At 40.7% G+C, this 19850-nt stretch overlaps 1 protein-coding gene across 4 annotated transcripts in view; it reads left to right on the plus strand.

The window, feature by feature from the left end:
* Positions 1 to 19850, plus strand: part of LOC145991141 (ciliary microtubule inner protein 2B-like) — a 50042-nt gene that overhangs the window by 12075 nt on the left and 18117 nt on the right. For 3 of the 4 annotated variants that reach the window (XM_083126924.1, XM_083126925.1, XM_083126926.1), the window contains exons 2-3: positions 17338 to 17413; positions 18114 to 18279. In XM_083126924.1, the coding sequence (XP_082983050.1) occupies positions 17338 to 17413; positions 18114 to 18279 (242 nt within the window). Of the gene's footprint in view, positions 1 to 13190; positions 13275 to 17337; positions 17414 to 18113; positions 18280 to 19850 lie in introns of those variants that run through there. The other variant, XM_083126927.1, reaches the window with a different exon arrangement.

Below are 19850 nucleotides of genomic sequence, written 5' to 3' on the forward strand. Positions count from 1 at the left end.
ATGGCCAAACATCTCGTGATTTGAAGATCGGCTGCGTTGACATGTCGTGAGAAATCCAATCCTTTAGCCTTCTTGAATTTTTCAGCCGCTTCTCGTGACTTGCCTTGCATCGATTTCATAACAAAGGAGAAAAAATTCTCAATTTCCTTTGTGTTGAAGTTTCTTTTTCTGTTTTTGTGATATAAATAAGAAGCCTCCATGCTGCTACAGGACAAGGCCTGCTACGCTGCTTTTAGTTGGGTCAGAGTAACGGCTGCTTTTGTCGTTTTTCTACGACTTCAAGGACTTGCGATGCTGGGTCAACACACAAAATCTTGGGTCTCTGCTGGGAACTGAACCCAGGTTTCGTTCTTTCTGGGTGTTTTTATGAATGCCATAAGACACAGCAGTAAATATTTATTTTTTAATTCTAATCAATTAATTACCTTCAACATATAAAGGAATCGTATTTATGCGACAAGAGAAGCAAATACGATTTATAGTTTTACTCTCTCTCGCTCTCTCTCTCTCTCTCTCTCTCTCTCTCTCTCTCTCTCTCTCTCTCTCTCTCTCTCTCTCTCTTGTATGTCTGTATGTGTGTTTGCATTTCCATTCTGACTTATTCTCTTCCTTTTTCTCTTTCTCTCTCTCATTCTCTGTTTTTCTGTTTCATTTTTCTCTCTCATTCTCTCTGTTTTTCTGTTTCATTTTTCTCTCTCATCCTCTCTGTTTTTCTGTTTCATTTTTCTCTCTCATCCTCTCTGTTTTCTGTTTCATTTTTCTCTCTCATGCCCTTTCTTTTTCTCTGGTTGTTTTTATTTCCCTTCTTTCTGTTTTTCTGTTTCATTTTTCTCTCTCATTCTCTCTGTTTTCTGTTTCATTTTTCTCTTTCATGCCCTTTCTTTTTCTCTGGTTGTTTTTATTTCCCTTCTTTCTGTGACACTCCTTCCCACTCCCCCTCTCTAATTATATCGTATTCTATTATTTTTCTTTGTTTCCCTATCTCATTCTTTTCTCTCTCTCTCTCTCTCTCATTCTCTCTCTCTCTCTCATTCTCTCTCTATTTTCTACCTTTACATCTATCTCCCTCTCATTCTTTCCCGGTCTCATTTTCTTAATTTCTTTCTTTTCTCTATCTCATTTTTCTTTCTCTTTCTTTCTTCCTCATTCTCTCCCTCACTGCTTCCATTCTTCTCTCTCTCTTATTCTTGTTTCTCTTCTTCAGCTTGAAATGTTGCAAAATATCACTAGAAGGTAGGGTTGATCGCAGTTGAGGAAATATGTTCGTTATCTTTCATATCATCCCTTCCCCCAGCATCCTTATTAACCTAGCGAGGTAGGCGACTTGAAATAACCACAAGCGCGTCGCCGCTGCGGAGGATTCGCTGTTCTAACGCCATCTGAAACTGTCTTTTGCTCCATCCTCGCCGGAAGAGAAGATCCCATCGTGATGTTTCCTTCCAGGCTGAGGACAAAGGGAGCCAAGTGAATAGCGCTCCCCCGCGAAAGCGACAGAGCAGCCCTTTTCAGGGTGAAAAATCGTTAGTTGAGCCATCTTCTGCAAGCGACGTGAAGTGAAGGAAGCGTACGATAATATTGGACGTAATGAAGTGAAACTTTTCGCAAAATGGTTAAGCAGCCAGAACATAAGAGTAAAGATGTTTCTTCACTGAATTAGAAATTCTGTTTGATGATGGTGTCTCGCAGCCTGTAGAGTTCCGCGAAAACAATGGGTCAGTCGCTATGACAGGTTTCTAACTTCTGTTTAAAACATTAGTGGGGATGGTACGGAGAACGAACCGTTCTTGTAACAATGGAAACGATTTTGATTTGATTTGCTTTATTTTACTTCGCGTTTTGTGCCACTTTTTGGCTAATTTGCGAAGATGGGAATGAGTGATGATAAGATGAAGAAGTGTCAATCTCAAACGCATATTGACCGCATACAACAAATACTCCACAGAGGAATATACTGATCCCGAACCCACGCGCCAATCTCTCTTGGGCGACATTGCTGTTACAGGGTTGTCCACGTGGAAGTGATGATCACTTTTGGGACCAAGAAACATTTGCTACTAACAGATCTGCATTGACCATGACAGCTTTAAACTGCACGAGTTCTCGATATGCAATTGAACGTTTCTTGTTTTTCCCTTTCTTTCTTTCTTTTTTGCCTCTTTAGGCTCATGCGACGATGATGAGAATGAATAATGATTGGATAGAATTGGCTCGATAAGGAACAACCTTATCGAGGACTCGAACTTGGAACCTTCGTTGGCGAGATAGTGAACCTACCAATCAAACCATTGGTCATCGAGGCGGCACGAGTTCTGAAACTGCATATTGTAACCAGTGTAAACGATTATATAAATACTGTATCCATTGGACTGTAGTGTCTGTGTAACCGCTTTCAATATGCGATTAGAATCAGCAATAAAGTCTGTAGTCTTAGCCATTTATTCGAGAGAACAAGAGAAGAATGACGGTCTTATACCAAAAACAACTATAGTAGACGCGTTTACTTCCTTAACGTCGAAGACTAAAGAAACTCGCCGCCACAAACGTGGGTGGAAATAAACAGCGGGCGAGTTGTTTTCGTCCAATCACACTCAACCTTCAGCCAATGGGCGCAGCTGTCATTCTGCTCGTCTACTCCACGTGGAGTCTGTCACATGACTGCGGATAGGCTGTTGCCGTACTTTGCAACTTCAATGTGGAGACCGTGGGAAGGTTCTTGTGCGCGGAGGGACAAGGTGGCGTAGAGCAGATGTGCGGCAACACTTTGCGTTGAACATGATTGTTGGAGCTGGCGGGCGCGCTCCGTGGACGTCAAAGCCAGCCTGTCGTTAACGTAGCTAGCGCGTCGACTATAGCGTCGTCACTGACAATGATGTGACCATGTGTGTGACAGAGAGAGTGCAGCGTATGTACATAAGAAAGATTGTTTTAAGTCTACTTGATGCTCATATATGATAATGGAAACTGGACGTAGAGATTAAAGTGAGGTGACAACCACTGTGCGTGCACCTCCACCGGGGATTGAACCGGGACCTCTTGATTAAAAGACCGTACCTGAAACACATTACTTTTTAACTAACTTCCCAACCCCTGGCTCTACGGTATAATAGAAGGAACATTGTTTTCATGAGCTGTAGTTAATAAATTAGCCAAGATCCTTCTTAACATTAAAGAACATTAAAGCGACAAGTGCTAAGCGAGTAGTATTATTCCACTTGTGAAAATGGAGTATAAAGCTTTGACTACGAGAACGAGATGCGGGAAGTGGGTTTCTCAACGACCGTAAGTGGACTCTACGTGTTATCAAAAATCACTTCAGTTCATTTTTAAATCACGAGGAAGCGATCTAAAGTCGTCGGTGGGAGGGCGACTAATCCACCAAGAAAAGTCTTCTCCTGCCCACCAAATAGCCTGCCTGCATGGCGAACCTTCAGAAGACCAAGAGTCACACACAGTGATAAAGAGATAGAAGAAAACGGGAGAGAAAGAATGCGATATGTAGAAAGGGAGAATAGGAGAGTGTAGAAGAAATATATGGAAGGATAGAGGGGGAGAGAGAGAGAGAGAGAGATTGTGGGACAGAAACAGAGAATGTGATTGAAAGGAAGAAATAGAAGAGGAAAGAAACTAAGAAGGAAGCAGACGAATGCACGGAGAGAGAGAGGAGAATAAGAAACAAAGAGAGTAAGTGATAAAAGTAAAGAATAGAAGAGGAATGAGAAAGATCAAGATACAGAGAGAGGAGGGAGGTAGGGTGATGGAAAGAGAGGATGTAAGAACAGAGAGATAAATTGATAGAAAGGTACAAATAGAAGGACAAAGAAAGATAGACAGAGGAAGACGCGCTAGCGCGACCACACACGCACACACACACACACAGAGAGAGAAGCAGACCGAAAGAGAAAGAAAAGCAGAGAGAAAGATAAAGGAAGAGAGCAGCGATGGAAGGAAAAGAGAAATATGAATAGAAAAGAGAAATGATAATAGAAAGAAGGACAGAGGAAAAAGGTAATCTACAAGCATAAGAACCACCAAGTTGAAACCACTCAAACGAATTCTCTTGCGATGCCACTGAGCTGAGCGCTACGCTACTTCAATGTGAAACCTTCCATTTGCTTCCTCATGATCAAAAAAAGATGAAATGTTCCGTGAGTGCAGGTAGGTGTCAATTTGGCGTGCAAGATTCCTAACACAAGAGCACAAAGAAAACAACGAAAGACGGGCACAAGGGCATAACAGAACCAGCGCTTGATAAGCAAAAGCATTCTTCTTCCTTAGAACTGACACTGCAAAGCGTCTGCGTTACACTGAGAAATCGTGAAACAATGAGCTATTCTTGGACGACAGAACAATATCTGACGAGCAGGGACATGGGATTTGCATAAGGAATGTGGGAAGTGGATTAACTCATTTTCCGTTTCGAGGTTAATGGACGTTGTTAACTTTGGTGTCGCTACTATGGTCACGAGTGGGCAAACAAACGTGAGGAAACATCAAGGGATGGTGCTATTGAATAAATAGCGGCATCTAACGGGGAACACAAGCAGTGTTGCCACCTAAAATTAAAAACTGTTTCTAAATTCGGTAGGATTCGCTTAGAATCATATTCATAGACAAGATTACGTATCTCTGAATGGATATTCACGGTGATTATTGGATTTTGCAGGAAGGTTTTCGCAGGAATCTTGGTCACCATCTCACGTGTTAAAATGTATTATTATTATATAGGCCCTGATACCGCAGTGGTAACGTCGTCGCCTTGTAATCAAGGGTTCAGGGGTTCGATACCCGGTGAAGGTATATACCGCCAGTTAGGATCCCACTTTAAAGTGTAGGTCCAGTCGCGATTAGCCTTTTCTGTGCACAAAGCGAACTTAAAAACAAACTCAACTTATTTCGAGTTGAAGTTCAACAGAAGCAATTGCTCCTAAAGATGGTCAGGTTCGTTTGTTTTTGTTTTTTTTAAAAAAAAAAAACGTAATTAGGGAAAAGTTGTATTGGTTTCTTACTTCGCGTCCATTTTCCATCAGTTTTTGCTATTCTGGATGAAGAAGATGAATGTTGATTAGATTATGTTGATGAACACTCAAAGAGGAAGATCCGTGTCGAGACTCAAACCCGAGCCTTCGGTAGCAAGACTGTGACAACTCGGAGGCTTGGCCAACGAGACTGTTGACGTCAGCATGAGCGATGGAAGGTCATGTCACGTGATTTTGACTCTGCTTCTGATCTGACGAGAGTGCAATGGATGTTTTTGAATGTGTAAGAATCCTGGTGTTTTTGGTGAGACTCATTTTATCATTTGCATCAACAACAGCCGGACCCTGTGGCCGAGTGGTTAGCACATCGCGCTGCGACGCCAAGGGTCACGGGTTCGAATCCCGCTCGGGCTTGGTTGTTTGTGAATGTCCATTCATCAATCAATTTCATCATTTCATCACTCATCCCCATCTTCGCAAATTAGCCAAGAGGTACAAAACGCGAAGTAAAATAAACTAAATCGATCAATCAAAGCATCAACAACAATTATTTTTCAGTTGATATTCAGCATACAAGGGCGTAAGTCATTTGTCATTCATAAAAATAAAGTTTACATTTTAATACTCCCTCTGTCCAATAATTATTGTCCGGTACACTTTTGTTTGTTGTCCCATAATACTTGTCCGATATTCAAACTGTGACATTGGTGTATACAGAATAAGAAAATGAAACACGGGAATGAGTCATACAACGTTATTACTCAAGGATCAGTACAAATTGGCCGATCAAGTATCCAAAAGAACATAAATAAAAAGTCACCATTTTGGCATACCGGACTATAATTATGGGACAGGGGGAGTACTTTTTATGTAGGAAATTTTTACATAATTTGAAGGAATTGTTATATGTACAGTCACGGACACTGCCGGCTTGTAATGAATACATTGACTTTCAATGGAATCGTTACAAGCCGGCAGTGTACGTGACTGTACAATTATAAGGTCATTTTAGAGGTCACTTTCTTAGCCTTTTTACATCATGAAATTGCCGAACCCTACTCCAGAAAAGAAATGACGGAAATAATAGTGCTGAATATCTCTTATGAGGATGGCAACACTGAACCTAATTCGTGACCATGAAGTAAGATGGAGGTATTTTTCCATTTTTCCCTGTACAAAAAGAGGAGATTCCGTTCAGGCAGTGCGAGGAGTCACGTGAGAGAGGCTTTTGTGAAGGAAAAACGTTTATCTCGTAATTCAGCTTTCTCCATTTCCTGAGAGCAGGAGGAGAAGCCACAGAAGTACCCTTCTTTTATCTTGTTCCTCCTCTGAAATGCCCGCTTTATAAAAAGTGCGCGCGTCGTTTTCTCATACAATCGATTTAGTCTATGAGCCGCCTTGGCCAATCGCGTCGAGTAGTCGGTTCAGACATAAAACCATCAACGAAGGTTCCGGGTTCGAGTCCAAGCACGGGTGTTTTTCGGTTGTGTTCCTTCATTAACTTCATCACTCATCCTTAGGGGTTCATCCAGAATTGTCCAGGGTAAATTTCGAGCGAATTGGGTCTTCGTGAAATTTTGTGGGAGTGTCACTGGAGGGGGTGTGAGGGATGTGTGGATAACTCTCTGCGTATCCTCATCTTCGTGATTAGCCAAACGTGGCAGAAAAACTAAGTAAAATAAACCAAATCAATTATTGATTCTCATCGCCGCGACTGGACAAAAGTGATAAACATTTTCCATGTGGGATTTTGAATATTATACTTTTCATTTTTTGTATTATTTACAAAATTACAAGTTGGTGCCATACATGGGCGTGACTTGGTAGGGGCATGAGGGCGCACTAGCTCCCATCCCAAATTTTCAATTTTCAGATTTTTAATATAATTAATATCCTGGGACCTGAGGACCGAAGTAATAAAGAATAATAATTGCGATTTCTCAAATGTAACAGTTATTTATGAAATAATTCTGGACGCTATTACAGTTAAACCTCAATCAGCATCCAAAATTAGGTACTAAGTTACGCCCATAGTACCATACATGTCCTTTCGCTCCTTATTTGGGCATTTGTAGTGTCCAGAAATCCGGGCTGTGGCGACAGAAGAACGCTTACATGATGTGCAGATTCCAACGCAACGCAATTCCAAACAAAAGAGGTCTTCCACGCTGGTAGGATGCACGTGGAAGCGTCCCCACTAATCGATACGACAGTGTTGCCATCTAGACGCATATATTGGACCAAAACTAAGGGTAGATTTATTTTACTTCACTTTTCTGCCACTTGTGGGTAATCGCGATGAGGATGAGGTGATGGAATTGATTGAAGGACGCTCACAAAGAACCCCCACGCACAGGCAGGGGTTCGAACCCGGGATCCCTGGCGTCGTAGCGTGCTATGCTAATAACTTGGTGATTTCTGCTTTCGAACCCTGCAAAAGGGAAGTAAAAACAAACGTGGCTCAACAGCCCTCGAAGGGCCAGGACCTGCCAGAGCGACTTTTCATTGGGTGACGCGTGGTCAGCGCATCGGATCCCATCACCACTATTTTCTGGTTTTCGTGACCCTAGCCCGCCACTTCTTCTTTTCAATTGTCCTCACGACGCTGGCTCAACGCCGAAACCGGGAATCGAACCCTGGGCCGCTCGCACCAAAGGTGAGATCGCTAACCATTTGGCTACGCGGGACCGCAAAACGGAAGTGGAAGGTGGGTAATTGTTGTTGTAGCTGCAGTGACGATGCGTGACTGTAATGTTTAGTTTGGGTGGACATGTCTGAAACTACACATAACATATTCAATGGGGTGTTCAGTGAGGGGGTGGTGCAGGCTCCATAATACCCTTTTTGTTCGAATATTTCCAAAATATAGAACGTCAAATGCGGGAAAAGAATATTACAGGTAATTATTAAAATTAAAAAAGATAACATAACCAGTGTCGTGCCCAAGGGGGCGTTGGAGGGGATTATAACCCCTCCTTTGGCACAGTATTCCTAAAAAAAAAAAAAGAGAACTTCAAAGACAGGAAAAAATGGCAAAAATAAGCGCTGAGTACTAAAAAAAGGTGCACGTAACCCTCCCTTTCGAAAATCCTGGGCACGCACTGAACATAACCTTCTCCTTACGTTCACTTCATAACCCCTTACAGAAATTTGCATACAAATAAAAAAAACTCGCGAAATGAAATCACATATACTGGGAAGCTCCCCTCTCTCCCCTCCACCTTGGGAGATGATGACAGTGCTTAAACGCTGGGATGATAAATCGTTGGAAAAGTTAAAAGTGTGTCTGAGGAAAGCAAATTCCGCACATTCAAGAAGGATGTGCCGAACATTTAAAACAAGTTACAGGCACGACAAGGATTTGTCAGCTGCGAATGGGCGAGGAAACGAAATTATGGAAAGTATAGTTTCGGTCGATCCGTGTTTAATTACGCAACCAACTTAACGAATTCAGCGGCATTGCACGATTGCTGCAAACGCGAGGTAACAACACGACACAAAGAAATCGATGAACTGCGAACAGAGTGCTAGATGCGCAGGCAAATTAGACGGAAATATCGTCCACGTGGTGCTTATTGATTGGAGGGCAGGCAAGTGCTTGGCACAGAGATCATCTTGGTCCGTGCGATTTGTCCAGCACCGGCGATCAACCGAGAAATAAGCCCGTGGCTTTCGTCGCAGATCACTAGTTCCCTCTCCTGCGGAAGTCGGCGCTGGCATCGCTTCGGTGGCTCTGAGCGGTCCAAAGCGAAACGAGGCTTAACTGGGTTAAAGAAAAACTGTTCTCAAAGTTCAGAAGTGACTGGAATCTTAAGTTTTTCCTCCTTTTTTTTTTTTTTTTTTTTTGCTTGATCAAATCACATTGCTAACTCATTCGTTTGGTCGTCAATCTTGGAAGTTTGTACAGAACTTCGTAGTACGGAAACCAATAGAAAACTTGAAATTTGGCCGCGTGTTGTCAGCATATGAATGTATTGTTGCAAAAAATAGGCCTATTGTGTCACTACTTCTCTTTCTTACTCACGCTCCTCGAGAAGAAAAATGGTACCCGTTAGCACCAGAATGAACGAATGAATCATTGGCATGGCGTGACTTTTTCAAAAGTGTTACGGGCTATCAGTACGACAATTATGCTTGCTACACGTTATCATCCCCGCCGGTAAAGAAAACATGTCTTCGATCTAGATTTTTGTTCATTTCGTTCTTGTTTTGCAATCAGCACAGTGATTTAGCCACAAACACTCCTGGAAAGAACTACCACTCATGAGACAGTTACCACGTAAATCGAATGAATAGTGGTCGACCCTTGTCAATTCTTCATCTGTCTCTGTTTCTTTGCAATGAGGTGCGAAGGGGAAGAAGAACCACCACACTTTTTTCGGGTCAGTTTGACGTTTGTGTGGTGAGCACTGAGCAGACGACAGACCTCTGCTCCTTTGTGGAAGGGAAGCCCAGCTGTACGTACTACTGTTGCCAACTTAGTGTTTTGGAGTAAGGCTTGTCCAAATCACGAATCACACCAAGGAACTATATTTTCGTCTATTACCTAACTGGTCTCAGTTGTAGTTCAATCCAGCCTTGGCTTTGCAGTCTACTCTGGTTGCTTCACAGAAAAGGTAATTCCTATTTTTAGGCGGGATTTAGCTCTTTTCTGCCAATCCGATGTGGCAACGCTGGCTGATCCGGTAGGTACGAACGGCAATAGGGCCCCTTAACAGGCATATGAATAACCCCAGAGCACACTATGCCCCAAAGTCCTTCCCCGCTCTTCCCTTGCATTGGCGCCCTCTTCTCCCTTGTTGCCTCTTCAGGGTAGCGGAACGGCCTCCCTCTTCGCTTCTGTCGGCTGCAGAAAAAGTATTCTAGGCAATATCTACTCGACGGCAATGGTGTTCATTAACGTATTTAACAATGTTGTTATTTTATTGAAACAACTTTTTAATTCTCTACATTTTGCTGTTACCTGCGGTAACACCGGTTACATGCACGTCACGCCTCTGGTCAATGATTTGATTTATTTTACTTCACGTTTCAGCCACATTTGGCTTAGGGATAGCTCGGATATTTTTCAATCAGAGTTTCAAAAATCCGGATATCAGATATTCTGATATCCGAATTGTCCGGATTATCTGAATATTCGGATTATCCGAATCATCCAGATATCCGGTATCTGGATAATCGGATTATCCGGAATGTTTGGACATCCGGATAGTCCTATGATTTATCCATTTTACGCGCTATCCACCATATTAGAGGAGAAAGTCTAAATATGGGCGAAGGTTTAAATATGGTTTTTGGAGTTATCAGCGCTCCCGGATGCTGCAGTCTGGCAGAGGCTATTGGAACTGGTTATCTGTCAAGGACAAAGGTTGCGGCGCCAATTCGCAAAAGAAAGTGGTGGTTAGTTTCGGCCTTGGACGCTGTTATAGAATTGCGACCTTTCAAAACTTTTTGCAGGCATGTTTTAACTCAGTGTTTTCTGAATTCTCATCTCCTTTGTATAGGTTATGATATTAGCGGTACATAAAACAAATGTGGGCTTTTATATGGTCATGATTTGTTTGTGAAATATGTACCACAGAGAGCAAAAATAAATTGACAAAGAAAGATAGCGTTATGGTCTAAATATGGGCTATGACATGATGTCTAATGTTGAGATAACATTTTCAACAAATATTTGGATGTTTTTCTTAATTTCAATTTTTCCCATTTCGCGAGATTTTTCAAAACAACAGATTATTCATAAATATGAATTTTATAATGTTTTAGGGATAAATGACTGTTTTTTTTTTAAAAAAAAATGTAATTGCTTTTTGTGATATTGTCACTTGTAGCCCATATTTAGACCACAATTTTGAAATACATCACTTTATCATTTGTTGGAAATTGCTTTTTTTTTAAAATAAAAAATAGAAACCTTCTATACTTTATCATGCTATTACTTTTAAGTATATATTTCATAGATATGCATTTTAAAGGCAGGTGCTTGATATAATATATTTTTTCCTCCGAAAATGACAACATAAAAGGAGGGGCCCATATTTAGACCTTTTCCTCTACTATTTCACTGCGCGGATATTCTACAAATACTTCCGTTATCCAATCCGAATTATCAAGTTAAAGGAATAAATAACTCGGAAAAAAAGTTGTAACTAAAAAACCCTTAAAATGACCCCGATTACCTCTATTGTCTTTCAACACTCTTTGGAACGAAGAACAAAAATGGTAATTATTAAATATTTTATTTTGAATTCCTTCCCCGAGAACGCAACTATGTACGAATATCCATCTGTACAACTCCAGCCCCCTCCGAAACAAAATCCCTTGAACGAATCGTTTAGCTTCGATTTTACATCTAAATGTTATGACATGTGTCAGCCACAGTTGGAACTTCGATCTCCTACACATTAAAATTCTTAAAAAAAAAACATAAAGGGGGGGGATAACTAACTGCACCTAATCATGCGCACGGCTATTCTTAACAACATGAAAATTGTAGATATTTATCCCGGGTCAGGATGAGAAATCCTGGGGGGGACAGGAGGAATTTCCCCTCACCAACAGTCTTGGCTTCAAAAATCCCCCTCAACAAAAAAATCCGGGGGGGGGGGGGGGGGTTTGTTATAAAAACCAAAGGCGAGCAATTATTTTTTACTTCAAATATCCTTTACTAAGGATAGTATCGAAAACACATACAAAGTATGTGTTTCTGACATTGTGAGTGTTGCATACTTTCTCTCTCTCTCTCTCTCTCTCTCTCTCTCTCTCTCTCTCTCTCTCTCTCTCTCTCCTCCCTCCCTCCCTCCCTCCCTCCCTCCCTCCCTCTCTCTCTCTCGCATTCAAGAGACTATTTACAGATCTTACACCCATAACAAATGTTATATTGATATAATATATAAATTCATAACAAAGGTAAAATAACAATGAAAGACAATTATAAGTATGAAATATAATTGATTTATACTAATAGAAAGCAAAAACTAAACAAAAATGTAAAAGATAAAAAAAATATTTAAACTATTTTGTCATTTATGGACATCCTTAACCAGTTAGTATAGGAATTAGTTTGCTACTTTTTAAATATCTGATGTATGTAAAAGTATATGTATATACTTAATAATAATAATAATAATAACAATGTATTTTAAATCATAATTTACTTTTATATTTATTATTATAAATATGTATTATAAGTACAAATATTTATATATTTGTGTAGCTTATATGTGTGTGTGTGTGTGTAGATTAAGATCTCCCCCCCCCCCCCCGCACCAATCTTCAATGATTTCGCACCCTGCCCCGGGTACAGAGGCTCGACTTCGGTCGTTAGTTACTCCATACAGCAAACTCTACAAATTAATTCTTCGTACTACTCAGAATCAATGTTTTTCCCAGATCGCTAATTTTGGGAAAGGTAAAACAGAAGGTTCACAAATTGTCGGATCATTATAGAGCAGATCTTTGTGCGGATTCGTAAGTGGTACAAGAAAGTTATTGCTATAAAACCTAACTCGCCGAACTAGGAAGATATGCAACGAAACTACTGCATAGAAGCAAGTAAACGCCTAACCTACTTTTGTTTTATGCGAGGGTCTTAAATGTCTTCGTCCTGTCCTAAGCTCACATGAAGACGTCGACTTCCAGTGAAGTGTAATGAGCCACAAAAAACAACCAACCTTCCTGTGCGAAGGAATGTTTGTGTTGCGCTTCGTTAAGTAGTTGGAAAGTCACGAAGGGATTCTGTAAAAATGAGCATAAGAATCCGTTAGAATTGCAGACGATCTTATTTTCGTCGTCTGTGTGTCTACTTGATTTGCTTTACTGCGATGTCTGCCATTTGAATGCAAAAAGAAGAGTACAAATTCACACGCTCTCTTTTGTTTAATTTTGATCTTTAATGGAGTATTATAGTCGGTGAAAGTTTTGCTAAGTGGCGAGTCAATGGTTGAAATCTCGGGAACTGTAATAACATGAAATTTTAAACTTTTATGTGTGGGCTGAGTTAATGTACTCGTGGTTTGCTAGCAGGCACGTAGCCAGTGGATGAGCTCTGGGGGCTGAAGCCCCATTAAATCCAACAAATGTTTTGTCTTAAATAGTGTATAGTGGTAATTAATTTTACTTCCTTAGCAGAATTTAAGTTGTAATATACTGAGAAATTCATCTTCAGGGCTTTTACCCCCACTTTTTCGCCTTTAGATGGCGGCTGCTGATGAGGGATCAGCATGGATTTGCGTGTACGTATTTACGGGGAAGCAGCTCCCTCCTCCCCCACAAAAGATTTGCAAGGCACTAAAAGTAAGCATCTGTTTACTGTTTGATTTATAATAATATAAACTATATTTATTCCGTCGTATGTACTCTACCGTTCACATAAAATGGTACACTTTATAATGTTGAACAGTTGATGAATGTGCCACTTTATCTGAACGGAAGTGTACACGAAGTTAAAGATTCAATTGGGATGAATTTGTTTTGCATGGAGAGTGCCTAAAAAATCAATACATACATAAAAGTAATAATCAAAGAAATTCGCTTTCAAACAGTAGAAACTTAAAACCTTTTGATGAACAGATTCTCTCGGGCTATCGACCAGGTGAGTTGTGGAAATGATTCCAAGCTTTCGAGAGCTAACGTCACTCTCATCTTCAGGGTAGAAGTACTGAGCGCTGCTACGTGCGCGTTGCTGGTTAACTAACGCCAACCACGCTGTGTCCAGTTCGAGCCCCGTGTCGCGATTAAGATTGTCTTTTACTTCATGAATGGCTATTGCTTCCTTGATAATACGGTCCCAGTAGTTTGAAGTTTTGGCTATGATTTCTGTGTTGCTGAAATTTGGTCTATGTCCCTCGTTGATTGAATGTTCTGCTAGTCCCGACTTTTCAGGGTGGAAATACTTGATGGAGCTTTTATGTTCTTTACAGCGCTGTTCTATTGTCCTACCCGTTTGCCTAATGTATGCTTTCCCGCATTTGCAGGTCAAACTGTAGACTCCCGGTGTTTTGAGTCCTAACTCATCCTTGGGGTTACGTAGTAGGCTTCTGATCTTCGGAGGTGGTTTGTGAATGGTTTTTATGTTATGTTTCTTTAGAATTCGGCTGTTAACTCCGGAGAGATTTCAGGTGTAAGGAAGGATGGCTATCTTCTGGTCAGCTTTGTCCGTGTCCCCTGGTGTGTCTGGATTCCCTGGTGTGCTGGTCTTCTTGGACAGTACTCGTTTTAATGTCATGTTGATGATGTCGTTCTGTTTGAAAGCTGTGCGAAGATGGTGTATATCTTCTGATAGATGCTCCGCGTCGCTGATGGAGATGACCCGGTGAAATAAAGTAGAGAGAACTGAAGCTCGTTGAGACGGGTGGTGAAAACTGCTGGCATTGAGATATAGATCTGTGTGAGTCGGTGTCCGTTATACACTGTGTCCCAAGGATCCGTCTGGCTTGCGTCTGATGAGAATATCCAGGAACGGCAGGCTGTTGTTCTTCTCAGTCTCCATGGTGAACTTTATATTTGGGTGTTGATTGTTTAAATGATCTAGGAATGTCTGAAGAGTGTCTTTACCTTGCGGTCAGACGACGAAGGTGTCGTCGACGTATCTGTAGAAGGCGGTGGGTTTCAACGGAGCTGTGCGCAGCGCTTCGTGTTCAAAGTTCTCCATGAAAAAATTGGCTATGGTAGGCGAGAGTGGGGAGCCCATTGTCACACCGTCGGTTTGTTCAATGTACTGTCCACCGTAGCTGAAGTAGGTAGACGTCAGTGTGTGCTTGAACAGACTGATGATTTCTGGTGTGAAGTGCACTTTGGTAAAGAGTAACACTACGTCGAAACTGACTAGGATGTCATCTGATGATGATCTGATCTGCTGAAGTGTCTTGATGAATTCAGTGGAGTTTGTCACACGATGTTCACATTTGCCGATCAGTGGTTGAAGCTGGGCTGTCAGGAATTTGGCAAGTCTGTACGTTGGGCATCCAATGGCGCTGACGATCGGTCTTAATGGCACTGCGGTCTTGTGTATTTTTGGCAGTCCATACAGTCGTGGTGGTATTGTTCCGCCTGGTGTCAATTTGTCCTGAGTGGGTTTCGGCAATGATGTTTTCTTCAGAAGTGCTCTGGTCTTTCTTTCAACTGCTGCTGTAGGATTTCGGGGAAGTTTCCTGTATGTGGCGTCTTCACCGGGATCCCCCCCCCCCTCCACAAACGTATATACACCGGGTTGACACTCAGAACTGCACTTCTACCCTGAAGATGAGAGTGACGTTAACTCTCGAAAGCTTGGAATCATTTCCACAACTCACCTGGTCGATAGCCCGAGAGAATCTTTTCATCATTCGTTGCCAGGAAAGCTTCAAGTCCTACTTAAAACCTTTTGTTTGTTAAATTTTGTCTTTTTCTATGTATTTTGACATTAAATTCCTTGGCAGCGGTAAGTGTCGTTACCTTTGGTTTATGGGGGAGTCATGTATAGCTAATATACACCAATATCTTCCATATGCACAATGCATTTTGTATTTTCCGGATAATTAGGTAACACGCTCCCACTCTCCGCCCTCTAACGGCTTACTTGCTTGGTAGAACAACCGTTTTTGACAAACGTTTAGTGATCTTAGCTAGAAATAAGTTGGTAATGATAAATGTAATTATGATAGAGAACGTTATTCGATACGTAAGATAATTAGTTTGATATTGAACACACCCAGTTTTGTAACTACACGTCGCGCGAGTGGCGTAACGGAAATCAAAAGAAACAACAGTTTGGAAACTTTTAATAGCCTCCCATAATTCTTGGTTTTAACCTTCAAGGCATTCTGCTTGTTGCTCTTAGGTAATAATACAAAATAATAAATTAATTGTTTATTCATTGTAATAATTTTTACATTGTGATTATATCGGATGCCTGTACGTGAGAATAAGGAACAAAAATTATTTTTTTCAGACCTCTGAAAAAATTTTGGTTTTGGGGCCCCGCGTATATTGTACACCACAAGCTCCGCACCCACCTAGGGCCGGCCCTGAAAAAGAGAAATTTCATCGGGCAGTCGGGAGAGAAAAAAAGCTGGAACGTGGCTATGGAATAAAAAGGAAGAAAACAGTTGTGTTTCCAAAGTACAGCGTAGTAGCAATTTCCTGTTTCGCCGGAAGTTGAAAATGGGAGTAGGTGAAGAAATGTTGTGGAGGAACAATCATGACGAGCAATCACCGTATAACGCTCTTCGACACGGCCGCTGGGCACAGTTTGTCTTTGTAAAAAGGGGGCGGGGTGGCGACAGCGGAAAAGCACATATTTATTTACAGAAAATGCTAATGGTCGACGTGAGCAGCTCCCAACTTTTCCCCTGCGTATTGCCTAAAGGGAAGATAGTAATTGTCTTACCTTGTTATCAGTTAATTTCAGTTGGGCATTATTACCCAATATCTAAGCTTCGCGCATAGCTGTTGGCATTGTTGATCAGACGTCCGATACTCTAGTTCGAATGAAATACAACACCATGGACGTCTGCAGGATTTTCTCCAGCGAGGGGCAAGCAAGGTATTTTTTGCAGGGGGGCAAACAAGACACATTTTCTCCCACAATAGTGTTGTCCTCTCAGAAAAGATTGCTTCAATTTGAATTTATCATGTTCGTGCAATAATTAACGCATGATGATATAGTGGCTCAAATGAAATTATGTGTGTGAAATATATATTTTTTTATTGACTTTCATTTTCCAGGGGGGGCGTGGCCACGCCTGGCCCCCCCTTCCGGACGTCCATATACAACACTGAGTGTATATTCCTTGTTCGTTTATGTATCACTGTCCGATAAAGGGAGGGAATATATACGATTTCATTACATTGAAAACGCAATTCTTTCTATCTTGGAATGGCCCAAATGGGTTGTTTTAATCTGTTGCTGTTTTACCATCAGTGTGGTATTTTGAAGCATCAGGATATGATATATAACGTTCAACAAGGGTCATGTATGATTTCTAACCTAAGGGGCGATGCAGTAATCAGAGGGAGTATCCCTCCCCCCAATCCCTCCTTCAAATATGACGATTCAATGGATTGATTATTGATGTTTTTCTTAGCAAAATGGTGACTTAGAATAAGGAATTCTCCCGACACTCTGGCAACGACATGGATTTTGTGCTTGTTTGGGGAAAGGAGGGTCCTCTGTGACAGTCCTCAGAGACGCCTCAAATCAACAATATATCGTCGATTAACGTAATGACGACCTCCAAACCCTCTACAATATAAAACTAACAACTCCTCTTCAAAAACCAAATAAACACATAGGGTTATGGCCTCAAAAGACAAGGTATTTTATCCGTCACTGACTTCGCATAAATTTGTACCATTATATTGTTTCCTCTTCTTGCAGGTACACGGGGCATTGCCCTACCCTGAAATTCCGCGTTGGAAAGCGATATGGCGCCAACACAAAGGATATACAAGAGGTGAGTTATTTAATCAGAGAACATAACATCCTTCTCCATCGGTTGTCACTTTTAAATAACTACAACAACTAGGACCACAGACGTAACTTGGTTTATTTAAATTTACAAGTATTTTGTTATTCTCCAAGGACCTGGCGAGCAAAGTAATAAAGAGTATTTATTTAGAAGTAAATTTAACAAAATAATGATCATAATCTTAGTCCTGGATGCTATATTTATGGTAGAAAAAACTTTCGCCCATACTGGGTAACTCCATTCCAAATGATCCAACGCCAGTTGCTTGACCATTGTTTTAAAAAATATATATATTTTTTGTTGTTGTTGTTGTTGTTGTTGTAACCCGTGTGCAAAGGTAGTTCAAACAGACATTCTTTTAAAATGGCAGCCATTTTTATTTCATGGCTTCCGATACTTTTAGCCTTTGCAGGCCCACATAGTATTTACAACAACCGAAAATGAATTTTCTAGAAAACTGTCATAGGAGGATCAATTAAATTTTCTGGACCATTTGATATGGATTGCCCCTATTGTAATCTTCAGAAAGCACTACCTATAGAACTTTCTTACAACTCCAAACATTGCATCTGGGTATTTAAAAATTTGTAACTCCCGGCCTGGCTATAGTAGCAACATATTGTTTGATTATGCTAGAGATAATCGGCTGCTGCTATTGATATTTTTCATTATTATTTCTCCTCAGGAGAGAGGTCAGCAGGGCATGATGAAAAGGCACGAACCATATCGTCCTCCATTGAAAGAGTCAAATTTCAATGTTTTGCATCGACCTCTTTCGGGCACCAGCAGGGCGCAGGAACCCGCCAAGATAGTTGCAGACAAAAACAGAAGATACATACTTGGTTACACAGGTGACTGGAATCACACATTTTTTCTCAAACCTTAGTTTTACATTCAAAGTAGAACTTACATTTGAAAATCATGGATCTTGACAGAAGTAATCTAGATGTTTGCTGCTCTGTGTTGAAATTATCACAGCCTTTTTATTATTATACTGAATTGATTTATTTGCCTCAAGGATTACATGAATCCATTGTATTGTCAACACACCATAATATTAGTGAGAATACAGGGGCTCCCCGGGAAATAGTACAATGACAAGGACAACCCTCGAGATAGGAATGTGTATTGGCACCACCTGTCTTTATCAAACTGAACACAATGGCATTTTGTATGCATTGGCCACTACAGGTGCATATTCAGTCTGTAGAGGCCTACGTACACGGAAAAGATGTTATAATTGTGCAACGTGGGTTGTACCTTGGAAATGGAGCAGTATGGAGACTTGATTCGCAATTTCTTGTGTCAGACCTCCAAGAAAAAGGCATTATTTCCAAATTGACTGATCTCAAGCTTTAGGGATGTTCCTTGGCTGATGGTCTCCAGAGCTGACAGCCCTAGACTATTTTCTTTGGAGATATCTGACAAGCAAAATTTTCCTTTTAGTGGCTACAGGGTAATGTGGATCTGAAAAAGGTAATCGATTATTCCACAGGACATAATCAGGATGTCATAGGGAACTTTTGGAAGCACCTGTAGAATAGAAATGTATCGACGCCAATGGAGGTATTTGCATGATGCATTCAAGACGTAGACATAAAATGTGGTGCATAAGTAATGGCAATTTGTGTAAATCTGATGGCCATGAATAAATTTTGTGGAACTACGCTTAGGGTCTGAATATCGCCTCTTTCCATTGTATTGTTTCCCAAGGACCATCACAATGGTACATGGTGTTAATATAAGTACAAAAATATATATGACATGACAATGATAGTGTGTAAAATATTAAACTCCATTAATGCCAGTGCTATCTTCCAGTTAGAGAAATTTTCACAAACTGTCCTCCACCTACTGCATCGTATCCATTTTGAACTATACAAGCATCTCACAACCTGTTCCTAAGCTCGATGAAGCATTCCCATGCTGGGAATTTCCGCTTAGAACGTTTTTTTAAGCTGTTATCGCATCCAATTATGCTAATAGAATGTAAGTAAAACACAAATAGAAATGAAGATTTCACATCACTCCTTTATTTTCATAAAAAAAAGTTTGAGATTGTGACAAAAAATGTATTAGTACTCTTAATGATTCATTGATTGAGTTAAAATGTTTGGGTGCTTCGGCAGGTATGGCCATTATGTACCCTTCTAAGTATACAAGGAAATATCCCATTATCTAAAACCCTTACCTTAAAGTTAAAAAGGGATATAAAGAGCCCTTTGAGAAAGTTCAAGTTGTAAAAGACCTGCACAGGACATGCACAACACATTAAAAAAAGGTAATGATAGTCTAAAACATTGGCCTTCCTCAGAAACAGTCTAAAAGGTCCTTTTCTCAAGAACCTAAACACATTTGATAAAACACTGTCATCGTCTTCCAATACATTTTGCTATTGCAAGTTTTATTTCCTTTTTAGAGT

This window comes from Lepisma saccharinum, chromosome 8 (genome assembly GCF_977018435.1).
Source record: "Lepisma saccharinum chromosome 8, izLepSacc3.1, whole genome shotgun sequence".
Taxonomy (NCBI): Eukaryota; Metazoa; Arthropoda; class Insecta; order Zygentoma; family Lepismatidae; genus Lepisma; species Lepisma saccharinum.